Source organism: Harpegnathos saltator, unplaced genomic scaffold, assembly GCF_003227715.2.
Source record: "Harpegnathos saltator strain DR-91 unplaced genomic scaffold, Hsal_v8.6 scaffold53, whole genome shotgun sequence".
Taxonomy (NCBI): Eukaryota; Metazoa; Arthropoda; class Insecta; order Hymenoptera; family Formicidae; genus Harpegnathos; species Harpegnathos saltator.
The window spans coordinates 607198-621977 of record NW_020230349.1 but is presented as its reverse complement, the minus strand read 5'-3'; the positions used below and the strand labels follow the sequence as shown (position 1 = coordinate 621977).

General features: G+C 49.8%; 1 protein-coding gene across 1 annotated transcript; it reads left to right on the top strand.

Moving 5' to 3' along the window:
* The first annotated feature begins 2516 nt into the window (after positions 1 to 2516).
* Positions 2517 to 12792, top strand: LOC105191132 (uncharacterized). The gene is made up of 5 exons (XM_011154316.2): positions 2517 to 2934; positions 9903 to 10196; positions 10461 to 10797; positions 10904 to 11041; positions 11234 to 12792. The coding sequence occupies exons 2-5, from the start codon at positions 9923 to 9925 to the stop codon at positions 11364 to 11366; spliced, it is 882 nt and encodes a 293-aa protein (XP_011152618.1). The 5' UTR covers positions 2517 to 2934; positions 9903 to 9922; the 3' UTR covers positions 11367 to 12792.
* The last annotated feature ends 1988 nt before the right edge of the window (positions 12793 to 14780 follow it).

The following is a 14780-nucleotide window of genomic DNA, read 5'->3' as shown; positions in this document are numbered from 1 at the left end:
GGCAGAAGGAATCCGCGTTGTGAGGATCCTGAGGATGAAATTCTTTCGTATTTCGGTGCCGCTGCATGCTCATCGTTATATTCCTACACCTGTCGTTTTCATTATTGTTAACGGTAATCTCATTATGCTCCAACCGTAACTACCTTTCCCTGTTTAACCCCCTTTTTTCTCTCAGCTCGCAAGCGGCGACGGACGCCTTTACCGCTATCTTCGTGGATCCCCTCGATTTTCCCCTTTTTCATTCCGGCCGGCTCTTTCATTTGCGTAACGCCTGTCTTCCTTTTCCGTGTGTCTCTTCGTTCTCTCTTGTTCCCAATATCTCTTTCCATATTTAGATCGAGAACAGCGCGCCGGCTGACTCGTACGAGAAGCAGGTTCGCGCGGCACGCGCTGTCAGGTTTTTCCGCTATTCCGGACGATACGTTGCGGCGACGTCTTTTTATTCCGAATCTTTCCTTTTGCGTGAACCGATGTGTGCAATTTGGCGGGTCCAATGGCGCACACACGGCACATTGAGATACCGAGCGAGAGACTCTCGAGACGCTTAGAGTGAACGCGGCACGTTCGAAGCGGAGCCCGAAATCAAGGCCCGGACTCGGTTCGATGTTCGTTAACGTTTGCTGATATTATTGCAGATTGGAACGCGGATGGCGGCAAACTGATACGGATGCCAGCTGATGGCAGACAAGTTGTTCTCAATCGTAACATTTTGCCGATTTTGCTGTTTCTCATACACAGATGAAACGCGTGACCACACTTGCTCTTTTATGACGAAGCTGCTCCAACGGCCCCCCCCCCTCCCTCTCGACGAACTCTGCGAATGTAACAAACGGAGAAAAATTCAGCTCGCCTCCTGCCGAAGAAAGGATATCGCGTGGAGCGCAATACGATGCAATACGATATTTCGTGCACGAGGATCGGCAAGCAGAGAGAAATGGAGAGAGGGGGAGAGAGAGCGAGAGAGAGAGAGCGAGAGAGCGAGAGAGAGAGAGAGGGAGAGAAAGAGAGAGAGAGAGAGAGAGAGAGAGAGAGAGAGAGAGAGAGAGAGGGGAAAAAGAGAGAAAGAGACGAGAGAGAGAGAGAGGAGAGGGTGCGCGTATTCGCGCGCACAAGGTGGGAGAGCGCGGGCCGCGCGTCGCCGTGCGGAAACGGCGGCGCGTGCGAGAACGCGCGCGCGCGCGCGCGGTTAGTCTGAAAGTCGGTATCACGGTGTCGGCGCGAAAGCACTGAACTCGCGCGCGCGCGCGCGTGATCAAACTTGGCGAGTGAGCGCACGGGACCGAATCCGGTGCACATCCGCGCGGGCACGGGCCGTTTGACGCATCGCACCTGGATAAATCGCGCACCGTCAGCAACGATCTCAGCCGCATCTCACCCACGCGCTCGCGAACGCGGACAGATCCGCGTCGGTGACGGACGCTCTCGCGGCTCGGTGCTTCGCGACCGAGACTCCGTCCGTCGGAGACGGACACACGTGCGTGTGCAGATTGCTTGTTTATGCAGATATATCTGCCCCGAAAACAGACGATACCTTTCGCGCTAGATCTAGAACGTGTGTGTGTGTGTGTGTGTGTGTGTGTGTGTATGTGTGTGTGTGTGTGTGTGTGCGCGCGAGAATCGACGACGGTAAAGAGCGGCCGCGCGAGGTTCACCGGAACGAGTGATCAATCCAAAGCCAGCGCTGATTGACGCTGATACGGCGAGATAGCGGCGGTCGAGTGAATGGCAGAGCACACAAACCGTGCTCTCACAGTGCTCTCCGAAACGGTCGACATTGATTCAGACCGAATAGCGAAGATAAAGCGCGAGACGTTGTTTTTGTGGACGTGCGTCCACAAAAAGAGAGAAGACAGGGTCGCGAGATATACGCTCACGGGCTGATCCGCTCATAAAGAGCGCTCTCTTCAAGTCGCTCAAAACCCACAGCCGCACCGCGAGATCGCGGAGGTGCGAGAGTGTCGCATATCTGTTGAGAAGCACTCGCGGACTCGACTTTGCGCACAAGTCAACACGTGTGTGTGTGTGTGTGTGTGTGTGTGTGTGTATTATAGTTACATTATAATCACATTGTAATCCTCAAAGAAAGAGACTCGTCGGCGCGACATTTGAACGGTGGTGATTTTCGCGGGCAAGAGCGAGTGCAAATCGCGGCAATGTCGCGGTGCGGATAAAATCGAACGGAAGCGAAAGACAAGGACGACGTACGCGCAATGATAGAGAATCGCGCACAATTCGAGAGGTACGTCGGTCGATATCCGCTCGGCCGTCCGTTCTCCGGATAGCACGGAACGGAACGGCTGTCGAGGCGAACGTGCGGCCTGGATCGCGGCCTCGCTCGCACTCTTACGTTCCATTTTTCACGGCGCCGCGGCCGACAATGAACGACGCGCGATAAACAGCAGCGGCTGCGGCGGCGGCGGCGGCGGCGGCGGCGGCAGCGGCTGCGGCGGCGGCGGCGACGGCGGCGGAGCGGCGGCGGCGGAGGCGGCGGAGGCGGCGGAGGTGGCGACGGCGGCGGCGGCGGCAGCGGCGGTGGCAATAATAACAAACGCTGTGCAAATTTGCGAGAGAGATAAGGGACATGCACGAGGCGCGAGAATAATTGCGCAATCTGTTTCTCGCGGTTGCATCGCGACGTACGCCGCGCCGATCCGATCGGCCCGACCGACACGGAGTTCGACCGGAGAGGGAACGCCGCCTGCGAAGAGAAGAATCGCAGCGCACCCACCGCCACCCACCGTGTCGTCGCGGCGAGGACCCGCAGCGAGCAGGCAGGCCGCACGGTGCGGGCACAGTGCGCCGTAGCTCTGTTAATAAGCTCTGTTAATCAGTGTGTGTCAAGATTACCCTACATATCATCCACCGCGGCGGCGGATCTGTCCGCGAGCTCGCCGCGCATCGTCGCGGGGAAATCGAGCCTGTTGTTCAATAAAGGTGAGATAACGTGCGCGTAATTATGTTGATCGTGAGAGTGTTGGCTCACTTGGATAAGATAGCCGAGCTTTTAATTGCCTCTCTCTCTCTCTCTCTCTCTCTCTCTCTCTCTCTCTCTCTCTCTCTCTCTCTCTCTCTCTCTCTCTCTTACTCACTCACTCACTCACACTCACCAGTTTGCCGTACCTTTATTTCTTCGATTTTCTCGCGTAAGCCTAGAGATGTCTCTCTCTCTGTTGCATTTATTTCGATATTTTATCCGTTTTTTTACTTTTTTTCTCTTCGCGGCGAAATGTATGCTCTCGTCAACGACGAGTGATCGCAAATTGCCTCTTTCTTTCTTTCTCCCTTCCTCTCCTCGGTAACGCTAGATTTAATCAAGCATTAAACTTCTCGGACGCGGAGACTTTTTTCTTTATGTCGCTGTGCACTTCTTCTTCTTCTTCTTCTTCATCTTCTATTGCTTCTTTCTTCCCCTTCTCTTTTTTTTTGTTATCGTTACTATTTGAAAAGCGTTGCAGCGACGGACGGAGTAGGTGGATCCCGCGGGACGAGCGCGGGACGAGCGCTCGCTAAAGTAAGCGAACGGGTTAATCTCCGTGGTTAGGCACGTGTAGTGGTGGATACTCGAGGCTTATGATTACTGATCGAAGGCATCGGCTAGCCCACATGGCGTGGATGAGGAATAACGGAGGAATCCCTGTGTGGGTTATATATTTTCACAGAGAGCACGGATATTTTCTGGCAACCGATACTGGATTGAAGAATTGATATCTCACTGAGCCTCGTCTCTCTCCGACGATGCAGGTGTGAAAAGGTAGTAAGTGGGATATCGATCTTCGCACTTTGTTGCCTCTCTTGCGGTCTCTTTCTTTTCGATGGTCAATATATCCCCTGAGATGCTGAGATGAGAGGCAGGTGTATGAAAAACGAAACAGTGAAATTCGATCGACGAAAAGATCGATGAAAAGACGAGATTCTCTCTACCGCTTCCGCGACTCGCTCGACTCGGCTCAAATCTCCCGGCTCAACAACAATCCGTAAGTCCGTGAGTGTCACAAGATTCGATGAGAAAACCTGAATTCCTCGAAACGACCCTCGATACAGATTCAATCACCTGATTAAAGGTGATTAAAGGGGATATATATCAGTGGCTCTCGCTCATTCTCGGAAATTCTCATTTCCTTCTTACGCAAGTTATTATAATCACATCCTTGACGCGCGCGCGCGAACGCGAACGCGAACGCGAACGCATAGTACGCGCGTCCATTATCAGAGCCCCTATTACGAAGAGTCACATGTCAGGACACTCGCGACCTCGCGTGCCGGTGTTTCGCGCCTCTCTGAAAACCCGGATTTTCCGTAGGCCTACTCACTCGCGAGCGTGCACGCTCAGCTGTAGGCCCACTCGACTGGTTTCACAGACCCGGGTCTCAACTCAATCGTCGTATCCCCGTCGTATCCGGGCCGTGGCCTCGACCTGATCGTCCTCGCGCATCGTCGTCGTGCGCGAAGGAGGATCTTCAACAGCTGACGTCGTCGGCGACGTCCAAGTCGATTCCTCAACACGGGACGTCTTGCTATCTCTGCTATTAATATTATGCTTGATCAATTGACTCTTTTCCATCGCGATTTCGCGGAACTACAATTTTTTCCAAATATCTAAATCTGACTGTGATCTTATCACAGATGAAATTTATTGTTGAGACGTTGGCGTCGCGCGTTCTTCGATCCTCGGCTTGCTTTCTCGCAGAAATAAGAGAATGAGAGAGAATGTTTGGTAAAGAATATATTAAACTTCATCTCATCAATTTCTACGCACTGTAATACGCAGTATAAAGAATTGTTCCATCTATTTAAATCAAATTATGCGCGTAACGTCTTATCTTTGACCTATACGAGAATATCCACTTGAGGGGAGGAATTTAACGGAGAAAAATTTAACTCGTAGAAACTTAATCCGTCTAAGCAATCTTGCGCAATCTAGATCGTCGTAACCGTATATGTGACACGGTCGTACAGACAGGCAGCGGGACGTCCGCGAATCGCCACGTTCGCTTTCGTACGGATATACAGATAGGTGCGTGTGTGTGTGTGTGTGTATGCATCGGCGAACATCGCGGTAGATCTTGCTTTTGCATTTGTTGCGCGGATGCACGATCTCGCGCGACGGTGTGCTGCTGATACAAGTTTAACAACGTGCGTGCCGCCCGCCGTCCATTCGTACTCGAGTCGACTATGGAAAGAACGGTCGCAATGAACTCCGCGCAATAATACTCAATACACACTAATAATTCATCTCTGATTCTTTTTATCAGGCTCGATGAAATAACAATATGATGAATTCTACTTTCAATAAATACATACCCCGTCACCCGCCGCTTTTTGTACTTATCGAGAAACCACCGCCAGAAACTCACTCACAATCGAATCCACGTCCACGCGCCACAAGTCTGAAAAGAAAATATAGTTTCCAGGTAAATATTTTCTTTTGCGTTTTAGTGCATTCTATCCACGCGACGTGTGTTGACGCGCACAAGAAAAAAAAGATATGTACATACATATCTTTTAGTCAATCAAAATCAGTAAAAAAGGTATCGTTAGCATACAGGATATGGCTATAATTCGCTGTGAGACTAACGAATATTTTTTCTTGTCGGTATAGTACTTTGTGTATATAATCATTTGTATAGAGATATAAAAGGATTTATATTATATTGCTGCACTCTCATACGTAACACAAGCACATCAATCTGTGTCTCATTCTTCTTCTTGAAGATTTGAGTCATTGAACTGATTTCAGAGGTACAATTTTCTCAATTACTTAACATATTCCTCGATGAGTAGTACCGGAGATTTATTGTTCAAACTTTTTAATACTAATTACGACATTTTCAGCATTTTCGCCTCGATTTAATTGTTTACGTGTTAACATTAGCACGTGTCGTTTATCTTTAGAAAGCAGCTGATTATGAGCGTGTAGTAATTACCGCTCGTCATACATGGCTACGTACAAACACGCGAGCGCGCACAAATTGTGCATCATAAATTAATTATCCGAGGGAATTCCTACGACAGCGACACATGGGAGAGGAGGGTCTCGTCTCGAGATTCACAAACACTTTAGGGACAGATATTCTCGATCACAGACCAGAGTAAGCTTATTGATCACCGCGTCACGCTCGAGAAGTTTTCAATTTCGCAAATTGACTCGACTCATGAGATCGATCTGAAATCATTGATCATCTAAAAATGGCGTTTCATGCCGGTCGAGAGAGAGAGAGAGAGAGAGAGAGAGAGAGAGAGAGAGAATTTTACAGGTATTAACAATAGTCAGTCGCCGTGTCGCTCTTCAATCGTAGCTTGGAAAATGTAACCGCACAGTCAATCGAAGACTGATTAACTGATGAAACAAGAAAACCACAAGAGAGCTGATAAAAGTGTGCACGTGTGTCGGGCGGGGTTGATAAATGAACGGCGGACCAAGATAATATATCGTTGCTGTTTTTTCCTTCCTTTCTTCTTCTTTTTTCCACGAGAGAGAGAGAGAGAGAGAGAGAGAGAGAGAGAGAGAGAGAGAGAGAGAGAGAGAGAGAGAGAGAGAGAGAGGTCACCGAGAGCGCAATACTTAAAAAGTACGGCGACTACGTTAACGATATTACCGTTAAGATGGGTATAGAAGGCACTAGGTCAGGAATTCGCTGCATTTTGATGCGAAGGAACATAAAATGCCCATCTGTGTACGTGTACGGATGCATATAAAATCGGGCGCAGTGCAACCGTTTTGGTAGGAAACGCGACGCCCGCAAGCGGGACCGTAAATGAAGCGCGGCGCTTCATCGCGTGAGATTCGCTCAAACGGACCTGGGGATTCGGCCTGGGAAAGGCCGTCAACGGCGACTTTTCTCTCTCTCTCTCTCTCTCTCTCTCTCTCTCTAATCGTAGTTCTGCTTGTAGAAGCAGAATTATCCGAACGACAAGCGAGCATCGTGCGGAAACGATTGCGTTTCGATTTCGACCCGGAAGGAGAACCCCTTCCGGGTGAACGAATTTCAAGAAGAGCAAGCAACACGAGCGAGCTCGTTCCCTTCTTGCACCGCGCTTGGCCGGCATCGCATCGAAACACGAAGCTTCGCCCCGCTGCTCGACGATCGATGCCGGCGACCCCGGCCGACCGTTATCACCGCGAATAACAGCGTGCGCGATCGCGCGGATTCGCAATTCGGCGGGTCGAGCTGACCGAAGCGAAGGCGGGGGGCGGAGGGGGTGAGACTTTAAAATCGACCCGGTTTCGACACGGCTAACGGTAAAAACGCCGCGCAAAAAAACGAGCGACGTTCACGGTTCCTCCGACGTGGTGTCGGAGTAGGACCAGGACCTAATTGCTGCAAGCGGTTTAATTCGCCGCTCGTACACGTTCCTGCGGACGCGCGCGCGCGCACGCGCATATCAAAATATGCGGGTCAATCATTCGGTATTCCGCGCGATGCGCTTAGCGGTCGGCCCACCTTTCTTATACTCGCCGCCGCCGAACTTCACTCTCGCCGTGTTAGACAATGTGGGCCAGCAGCCCGCCCGTCTCGATCTAGATCAAACGCCGAGTCGGCCAACGGCCAACTCGCTCTGCGCCGCGCGATTTCTCGCGAAAAATAACGTTCTCGCCTTGAACGTCCTTTTCTTACCCCGTTGTCTCTTAGAAAATGAGATAGATGTACGTCGCCCGGCGATATTCGCGGCACGATCGGGTCACGCAAACTCACTCGATCCTGCTTGGCAGGATCCATTTCTGCCGCGTGCTCTCGCGAAACGTATCCGGCATTTGTAATTAATATCGCGCAGCGAAGTAATTATGGCTGGGAAATCATTCTTGTACCGGTCGTTGCTACTGCAGCGTACGTAGCGTGGCGTAATAACTGTGTGAGTGTGTGTGTGTGTGTGTGTGTGTGAGCGCTATTGTTATACGTCCGCGTACATCAGAAGACCAAAACACACATGTTCGACGAAGCTCAGGGAAAGTACCTATGTTCAAAAAAGGAATATTTTGCGACTTCCTCCCCCCCCCCCCCACCGTGTCTCTCGCGCGACAAGCGCATACACCCAGGAGACCCATTCACATACCCGGAGCCAGTTGACCCGCAAGTCCCCTATATACGGCTAAGTACGAGAGGATCGTGCGGCGTTTTTCTAGAGCACACTTCCTCAGCCCAGCGTCGCCCGGTTCCCCTTAAGTACGGTTTCGCAGTTTATATACTGTTACACCGATCAAACCGAACCTCGTGGACTGGTCGCGTATGGCCGAAGCCTAGTGAACCTGGCCCACACCCGTAATGTCCCGTAAGTAGGGACGACAACGACGACGACGACGACGACGACGACGACGACGACGACAACGCGGTGCGTCACGCAGTTCGACTCGAGCGCGTCGCCACGCGATAACAATCAGGCTGCACCATGCGCGTTTATCATAATTAAGACGGTACGCTGCGCGATTTAACCGATGTACGATGTACGTGGTATCGCGGCGCGCATCGAACGGGAACGCGAACGCTCTTGCGAAAGCGTGTAATTATCGCACGAGGAGGACGAGTCGTGCCGAATGAAAATCTCGCGGAGGACAAACACTCTTGAACACGGCTGAAGGGAAAGGAAATGGTTAATTCTCTTCGTTAATAACTCCCTTCGAGACTTAAATTCAAGAACAATCATCGTCGCTCGTCTTCTTCTTTTCCCTTTGCTCTAAGAGAAAAGAAATTTATCGGTAGCGGTATATATATATATATATATATATATATATACGTATATGCGTGTAGGGTTGTTATCATCAACGCTATAGCAGCGCCAACTGCTGCAGCACTCGCGTCAGTTTTGAGCTGATAATGTAATTAGCGCGTTAAGCAGAATTACAATCCTGTGCGATATGTTGATCTCGTCGGAGTCTCGTCTAGTATCGAGATGAGCGCGATAAGGCGCGGGGCCTTTTTTCTTTTCTTCGAACGTGTGCGCGGAATATCAAAATATTCATTTCAAACACAACGCATAAATGACGGTGACGTTATTTTTCACGCCTGAGACACCGCGGTATTTCAGGCACGATCGTGTTGGAAGTAATACGACCAAACGATGAATCGTGAGCAGAAAGTGCGGTTGCACGCGACAACGACGAGACATCGCGCGTACCGAAAAGCTCTACCCCCGTTACCCACAAATTGAATTACTAATGTCGAATTCGCCGGAGCGATAGCCCGAGGCGCTCTCGTCCCGAATATCAATTAGGCGAAAATGTTGCGGCGCGCGAACAGGATGTAGCCAGGCGACGCGCGAACGACGAAATCCACCTGCCGCGTCCCCGGACTTTCCCCCTTGACGTCGGCTCGATGCCGACAGTCATCTGAGATTCACACCGGGTACCGTATAAGTCGTGTGGGCTGCAATACATCCTATAATATACACGCATGTATACGCGACGTACCAACGCGCGATTTATCGCAAATAATTCCGCGCGATCTGTCGTGCGGCCTACTTGAAACGCGCGCGCGCGCGCGCCGACGCGCCTTGTGAGAGGCTGAAAATCGCACGCAACACCCGCGCGCGCGCGTCCACTAAAGCGTCTAAATAAAACCATCGAGCTAATCTGTACGACTCGTGCACCCACCCAGCTTGCTCGAATGTCTCAAGGGGTGTGAAATTTCTCGCGAAAGATCACACACACACACACACACAGAAACGAGAAACTCCCAGCAGACTGTGTGTGACTGTTAACCCTGGGAATGTAGCGAGAGAAAACAGTGTTTGTGTCTCCTTGCGAACGATAATTATTTTCTCCTTGTCGTTTTTCTTTTTGTTGCCTTCCAATAACGATAAATAAAGGTAACTATATAATAGCAATGTGTGCATATATGAGATTAGTATTTTCGTCGTCAATGCAGCGCTAGAGTCTGAATGCCGCTCGATGCCGATTCTAATTGCAGCTGTCGCACGAGCGAGCAAGATGACGACGCGGAAAGGGCTTCTGTTGCTGCTCGGTCTCGCCGTCCTGAAGGAGTCGTCGTCGTCGTCCGCGTCCGACGCCGGGACTACGGACGAGTCCTCTCATCAGAGACCGCATCACAGACAGAAGAGGGTCTTTTGGTTCACAAACGACGGTCGAATCGCGCTACCGCCCGGCACCGTCATGACAATCACACCAACGTTGGCATTGCCGTTCGTCAGGCATCCACCTTACGGTTTCCTCAGCAACATGACCATCAGTCTACCATTCACGAGTGAGTTCTCGAGTTAGCGAGCGACGTAGCAGCGCGCGAATGCGTGATCTTTCTTGAAAACTTGACTATTCCTTCCCGCCCCCCCCCCTCGTAGAGTAGTCTCGATCCCGGAAATCGAGCGCGCTCGCCCGTTGATTTATCTCGCATTTATATCGCGTGATATTGAATGAAAGAGAGATGGAAGGGAGAGAAGAACGCGGCGATCGCGTTCGACAGATATGCATTATAATGGAATTGTAAACTCTTGTTCACACACACACACAGTCGACTTCGACAAGCTAGGCTTGACCGACAACGAGAACCCCTATGGCGGCTTGCCGCCGGCCTTCGACAGGAATCTCAAAAGCCGTCAGGCCGGCATGATGATGGCGGACTTCATCGCCGCGTTCATAAAGCGCAGATTGCACAAGCGGGAGATAACACCTCCGAAGAATGCGTTCCACGGTGGCGAGAGGGCCCTGCTCTACGGTACCGCCGAGGACATGCTGAACACTTTGGGGATGAACGGGAAGGCGTGCCTGTTGAGGGCGATCTGCGAGGTCCAGGGACACCCTTTGAGCAACTTTGGTCTGATCGGCGAGATGCTGAAGCTGTTCTTTACGTGAGTCTCTCGTTGAAAACAGGACGCACTCCGTGTCCGTCCGTCAACAAAACCAAACAAAGACAAACATAATTTCATTTCCCTTTCTTCTTTCTCCCCGTTTCAGCGCTAGTCGATCGCCGTTCGCGAATCTCCTCAAGGAATACGTCGAAGCGGAGAATCGCGGCAAGTTTCATGGCGAATGCTGGCCCTACTTCAAGGACTGCCCGAAATCCTTGTTTCTGCCGTCCAGCAACAAATATCAGTTAGTATACGATCTAACACGATCTTTCTAAAGTTCTCGAGACTCTTGAAAAAACTCGCCAGAGTGACCGAGTGACTTTTGTCTCGAGTGTTCGGTCAAGGAGCCATCAAAGCAAAAAGATTTATCTCCCTTCCATTCGCCATGTTTGTTAGCGTTCGCTTCTGAGTTGAAAGAAAAACTTGTAACTCGCAGGAAAGATTCGGTGCACGAGGACGCGGACGAAGGGGACGAGGATTGGAGCCAGATCCCGAATGACCTCGACGAGGAGACTCCCACGAGGATATCGATGCAAAGCGCAAAGAACACCGTACACCCGTCTATGTAATTATATCGAATCTCAATTGTACAATTGTATAATTACGTAAGCTCACGGTGGATTCGTGAGCTTTCTCTCGTTTCGCAAACAGAGAGGTCCCCGAGAGAGTGAAGCGAGGTCTCTTCTCCCAAAGAACAAGGAAAAGGGTCAAAACTTTTGACCCGCGTCAATCTCGATGAAGATGATAACAACTCCGCGCGATCGTCCGGACGGTTCCGTGTGTAGCGTTCGCCAAATCGGTTTCCCGTGACTCTGACTCTGGATTTATTTTCGATCGGACGATAAGTCCGAGATTTCTCGGGGCCCGAAAATTGAATAATCCTGACAGATAATCAACGACAGATCAACTTGCTCCACGAATACGAAACCGGATCGCTGATCGCCTGCCTCGCGCTCTCAAAAAGAAGCTCATCCATTGCAAAGCAACGGCATCGTTCTGCTTTCGAGTCGATGTTGGTGTTAATACCACGCGAGACGCACACCATTACCGTAATCACAGTCAGATGCAGTCAGATAGATCAAATTTTCTCAGACGTATATGTGATACACTGAGAAGAAAATATTTCGTGCTTGTCACTATAATTGCGTGAATTGAATGAAACAATCATCGTCAGGGAATGCTACTGACATAATCCTATAATGACAATAATCTTGTATACGCTGCTGTTACTTTTTCGCTGGAACGATGAAAAAACACGATTTTCTCTCAGTGTACCGTGTGCACACACACACACACACACACCCGATCGAAAATATACGCGGGGGAAGCTGCCGGGAACGTTTTCTGGCTAGTCGTCGGTGTTGTAAAACTTGACGCTCTAACGATCTGATGTGTGTATTTTTATATTTATTGTACAGTGAGAATATTGTTTCTCTTGCTCCCTCTTCCTTTCTTATCGATTTAGTCATTTATGTAATGCGTGTACGATACGACTTTGTATTTACATACAACTACAGAGGCATGGACGGACAATAAAGTATCAGTCTCGTGCTTGTAATATATCATATGTAACGTGCAATCAATCACGTGCAAAGTGATTCGCGATTAAGGAGGAGCCGTTAGAAAATCAGTTCGAGACTGCTGGTTTCTCGTCGCGGTCATCTTGTCGATTGATAACGCTGGAAGCGAGAAGGTACAGACTCAAAATTCTCGCAGAGCACGTCGAAACAAAACAGATGCTCAAGATGGCCACGAGGAGGAGGAGGAGGAGGAGGAGGAGGAGGAGGAGGAGGAGGAGGAGGAGACGAGAGACGCAAGTCTCTCGATAATCATTCGAACCTTTCAGCGCGAAATTCTTTTTTTTTTCGACAACCGTGCGGCGCAATTTCGTACTCTGTATTGACGCGCTCTCGCGAGACAACGCGAGTTCGTGTGCTCAGGAAATGTACCAGAGCGTAATGTACCATGCTGCCATAATAAATATAGTAACGTGTATGGATATGCGTTTGTGTGTAACAATTGCTTTATCTCTCCTTTCGCGGGCAAAAGTTACGGTGCAAGTAAGCGAGAAACATAAGTTACGAAATATTGTCACCACGCAAAATAGATATAATAATTGCAGTAACTTGTATTAGTCTACAAAGCGCACAATGTCGTGTCAACTTTATAAGGCAATTGTGAGTACGAGTCGTGTCTAACCAATCGATGGACTCGCGGTACTCATTTCTCTTCCATTTTGTTGTTGAACTAACCTGGAGTGTGGCTGTCTTATCGAAGAAGGCTCGATATCACCGAGTGAAACAAAAGTTGTATTCACCGTGCAATCGTGCAATCGTGCAATCGGTTACGAATGACTCTGCGTTGAGAATTTTCCAACTCCGGCAAAATGCATCTCAAGTGTCGGCGCCATTCCGCATTTTTTTCCTTTTCAACTGATCGATCGATCGAAGAACAACGCGAGTTGTGTCACCCTCGACAGAGATCTCAACGCACGCTCAAGCGCGAGTTATGAAGATTCAGTTTCCGCGAAGAAACTAGTCGGGGGACGTTCGCAGCCGCGGTGGAATTTAACGTTCGCGCGTTCGCAAAGGTCTAACATTTTACTCGCGAAGGGACGTCAAGGATCGCCCCTCTTTTCGCAACGGTGCGGATGTTTAACTCCTTTCTTCCTTATTTTCCGCGACAACGAGATACCGCGACGAGGCCCTAACGAGGCAAATTCCCATATAATCAGCGTTCATGTCAAGAGCGCTTCTCGGGAACATTCCGCTCGAGGGGTTAATCCGCGATGGAAAGTTTCCTGCGACCGGAGGCCGCTGTGGTTTAAAGTTAAATTGCAGCAACGGTATTGTTATCGGGTAGCCCTGAGACGGGCTGCTGTCATCCGTCCGTGACGCGCGCCTTTGCGATTATCGGCAAATTCAGTTTTCTCGATTGTTTGCGCGATTTCAAGCGGCCATAATATATGGCGATAATACATGGCAATATGTGGCAATTTTATATATGGTAACAATATACGGCAACAATATATGGCGATAATACATGGCAATATGTGGCAATTTTATATATGGTAACAATATACGGCAACAATATATGGCGATAATATATATAGCAACAATATATGGCAGTAATATATGGCCATAATATACGGCAATAATTCACGGAATATACTTTTCGTTACAAAAGTCAATGCAAATTTGCGGCATGCACAATGTAATAATAAAAGAGCTCTCTGCGAGCATTGAGTCAAACGCTCACCGATGATGATATTGATGATGTCCCGTTGCATCCAACCAGATTCACCAATGTCCGTCCATGTCCGCCCAAGCTGCCGCTCTCCGCATGTCGCGCAGCATCCATCTTGCAGCGCGTCCCACGTTGATTGCTACACTTTCGCCACACTTTCGCGACGCGGTTGATACTTAGTATCAGAACGGCGATATTTGCGTCAATTAACGAACGTTTTACGTCGACATCGGTGGAAACTTTTTACGCGCTGCGAAACGGACTCTGTAAACTCGATCGACGAGGAGCAAGAACCGTGCGAAAATTTATCGACTCGTCCAACGGATTTTTACGGTGCTTTTCGCGATCGCGTCTGAAAGTCGCGAAAATGCGGGAGTATCGATATCTACGAGCGAAATATTCGCGAATGCACGAGGGAAGATTAGACAATCAGAAACCGGTCAGCCCGAGGGAGCGCAAAGAGAGAGAGAGAGAGAGAGCGGGGCAAAGTTTTCACGCATGATAGTTCCGTCACGAAGCTTACGTTCGCGATACTTTGGCGAAATGAGAATTTAAGCTTTCTTTATTAGCAGCGCGGGTAAAAACGCGGGTAAAAATATTGATAACCGCGGTCGCGATATTCAAAGGCACGCGAGCGAGGATACCTCAAGCTCGGCGTGCGCTGGCGCAATTTCTGCGCGCGTTATACGCTACTCGAGACAATAGGGATCGTGACGAATGGACAATATTGCCAAATA

Excerpts from the sequence above, each read along its gene's own strand:
- LOC105191132 (XM_011154316.2), top strand. The coding sequence starts at position 9,923 with ATGACGACGCGGAAAGGGCTTCTGTTGCTGCTCGGTCTCGCCGTCCTG. Across the intron at positions 10,197-10,460 it reads CATCAGTCTACCATTCACGA|TCGACTTCGACAAGCTAGGC; the intron begins GTGAGTTCTCGA and ends ACACACACACAG. Across the intron at positions 11,042-11,233 it reads CCGTCCAGCAACAAATATCA|GAAAGATTCGGTGCACGAGG; the intron begins GTTAGTATACGA and ends TGTAACTCGCAG.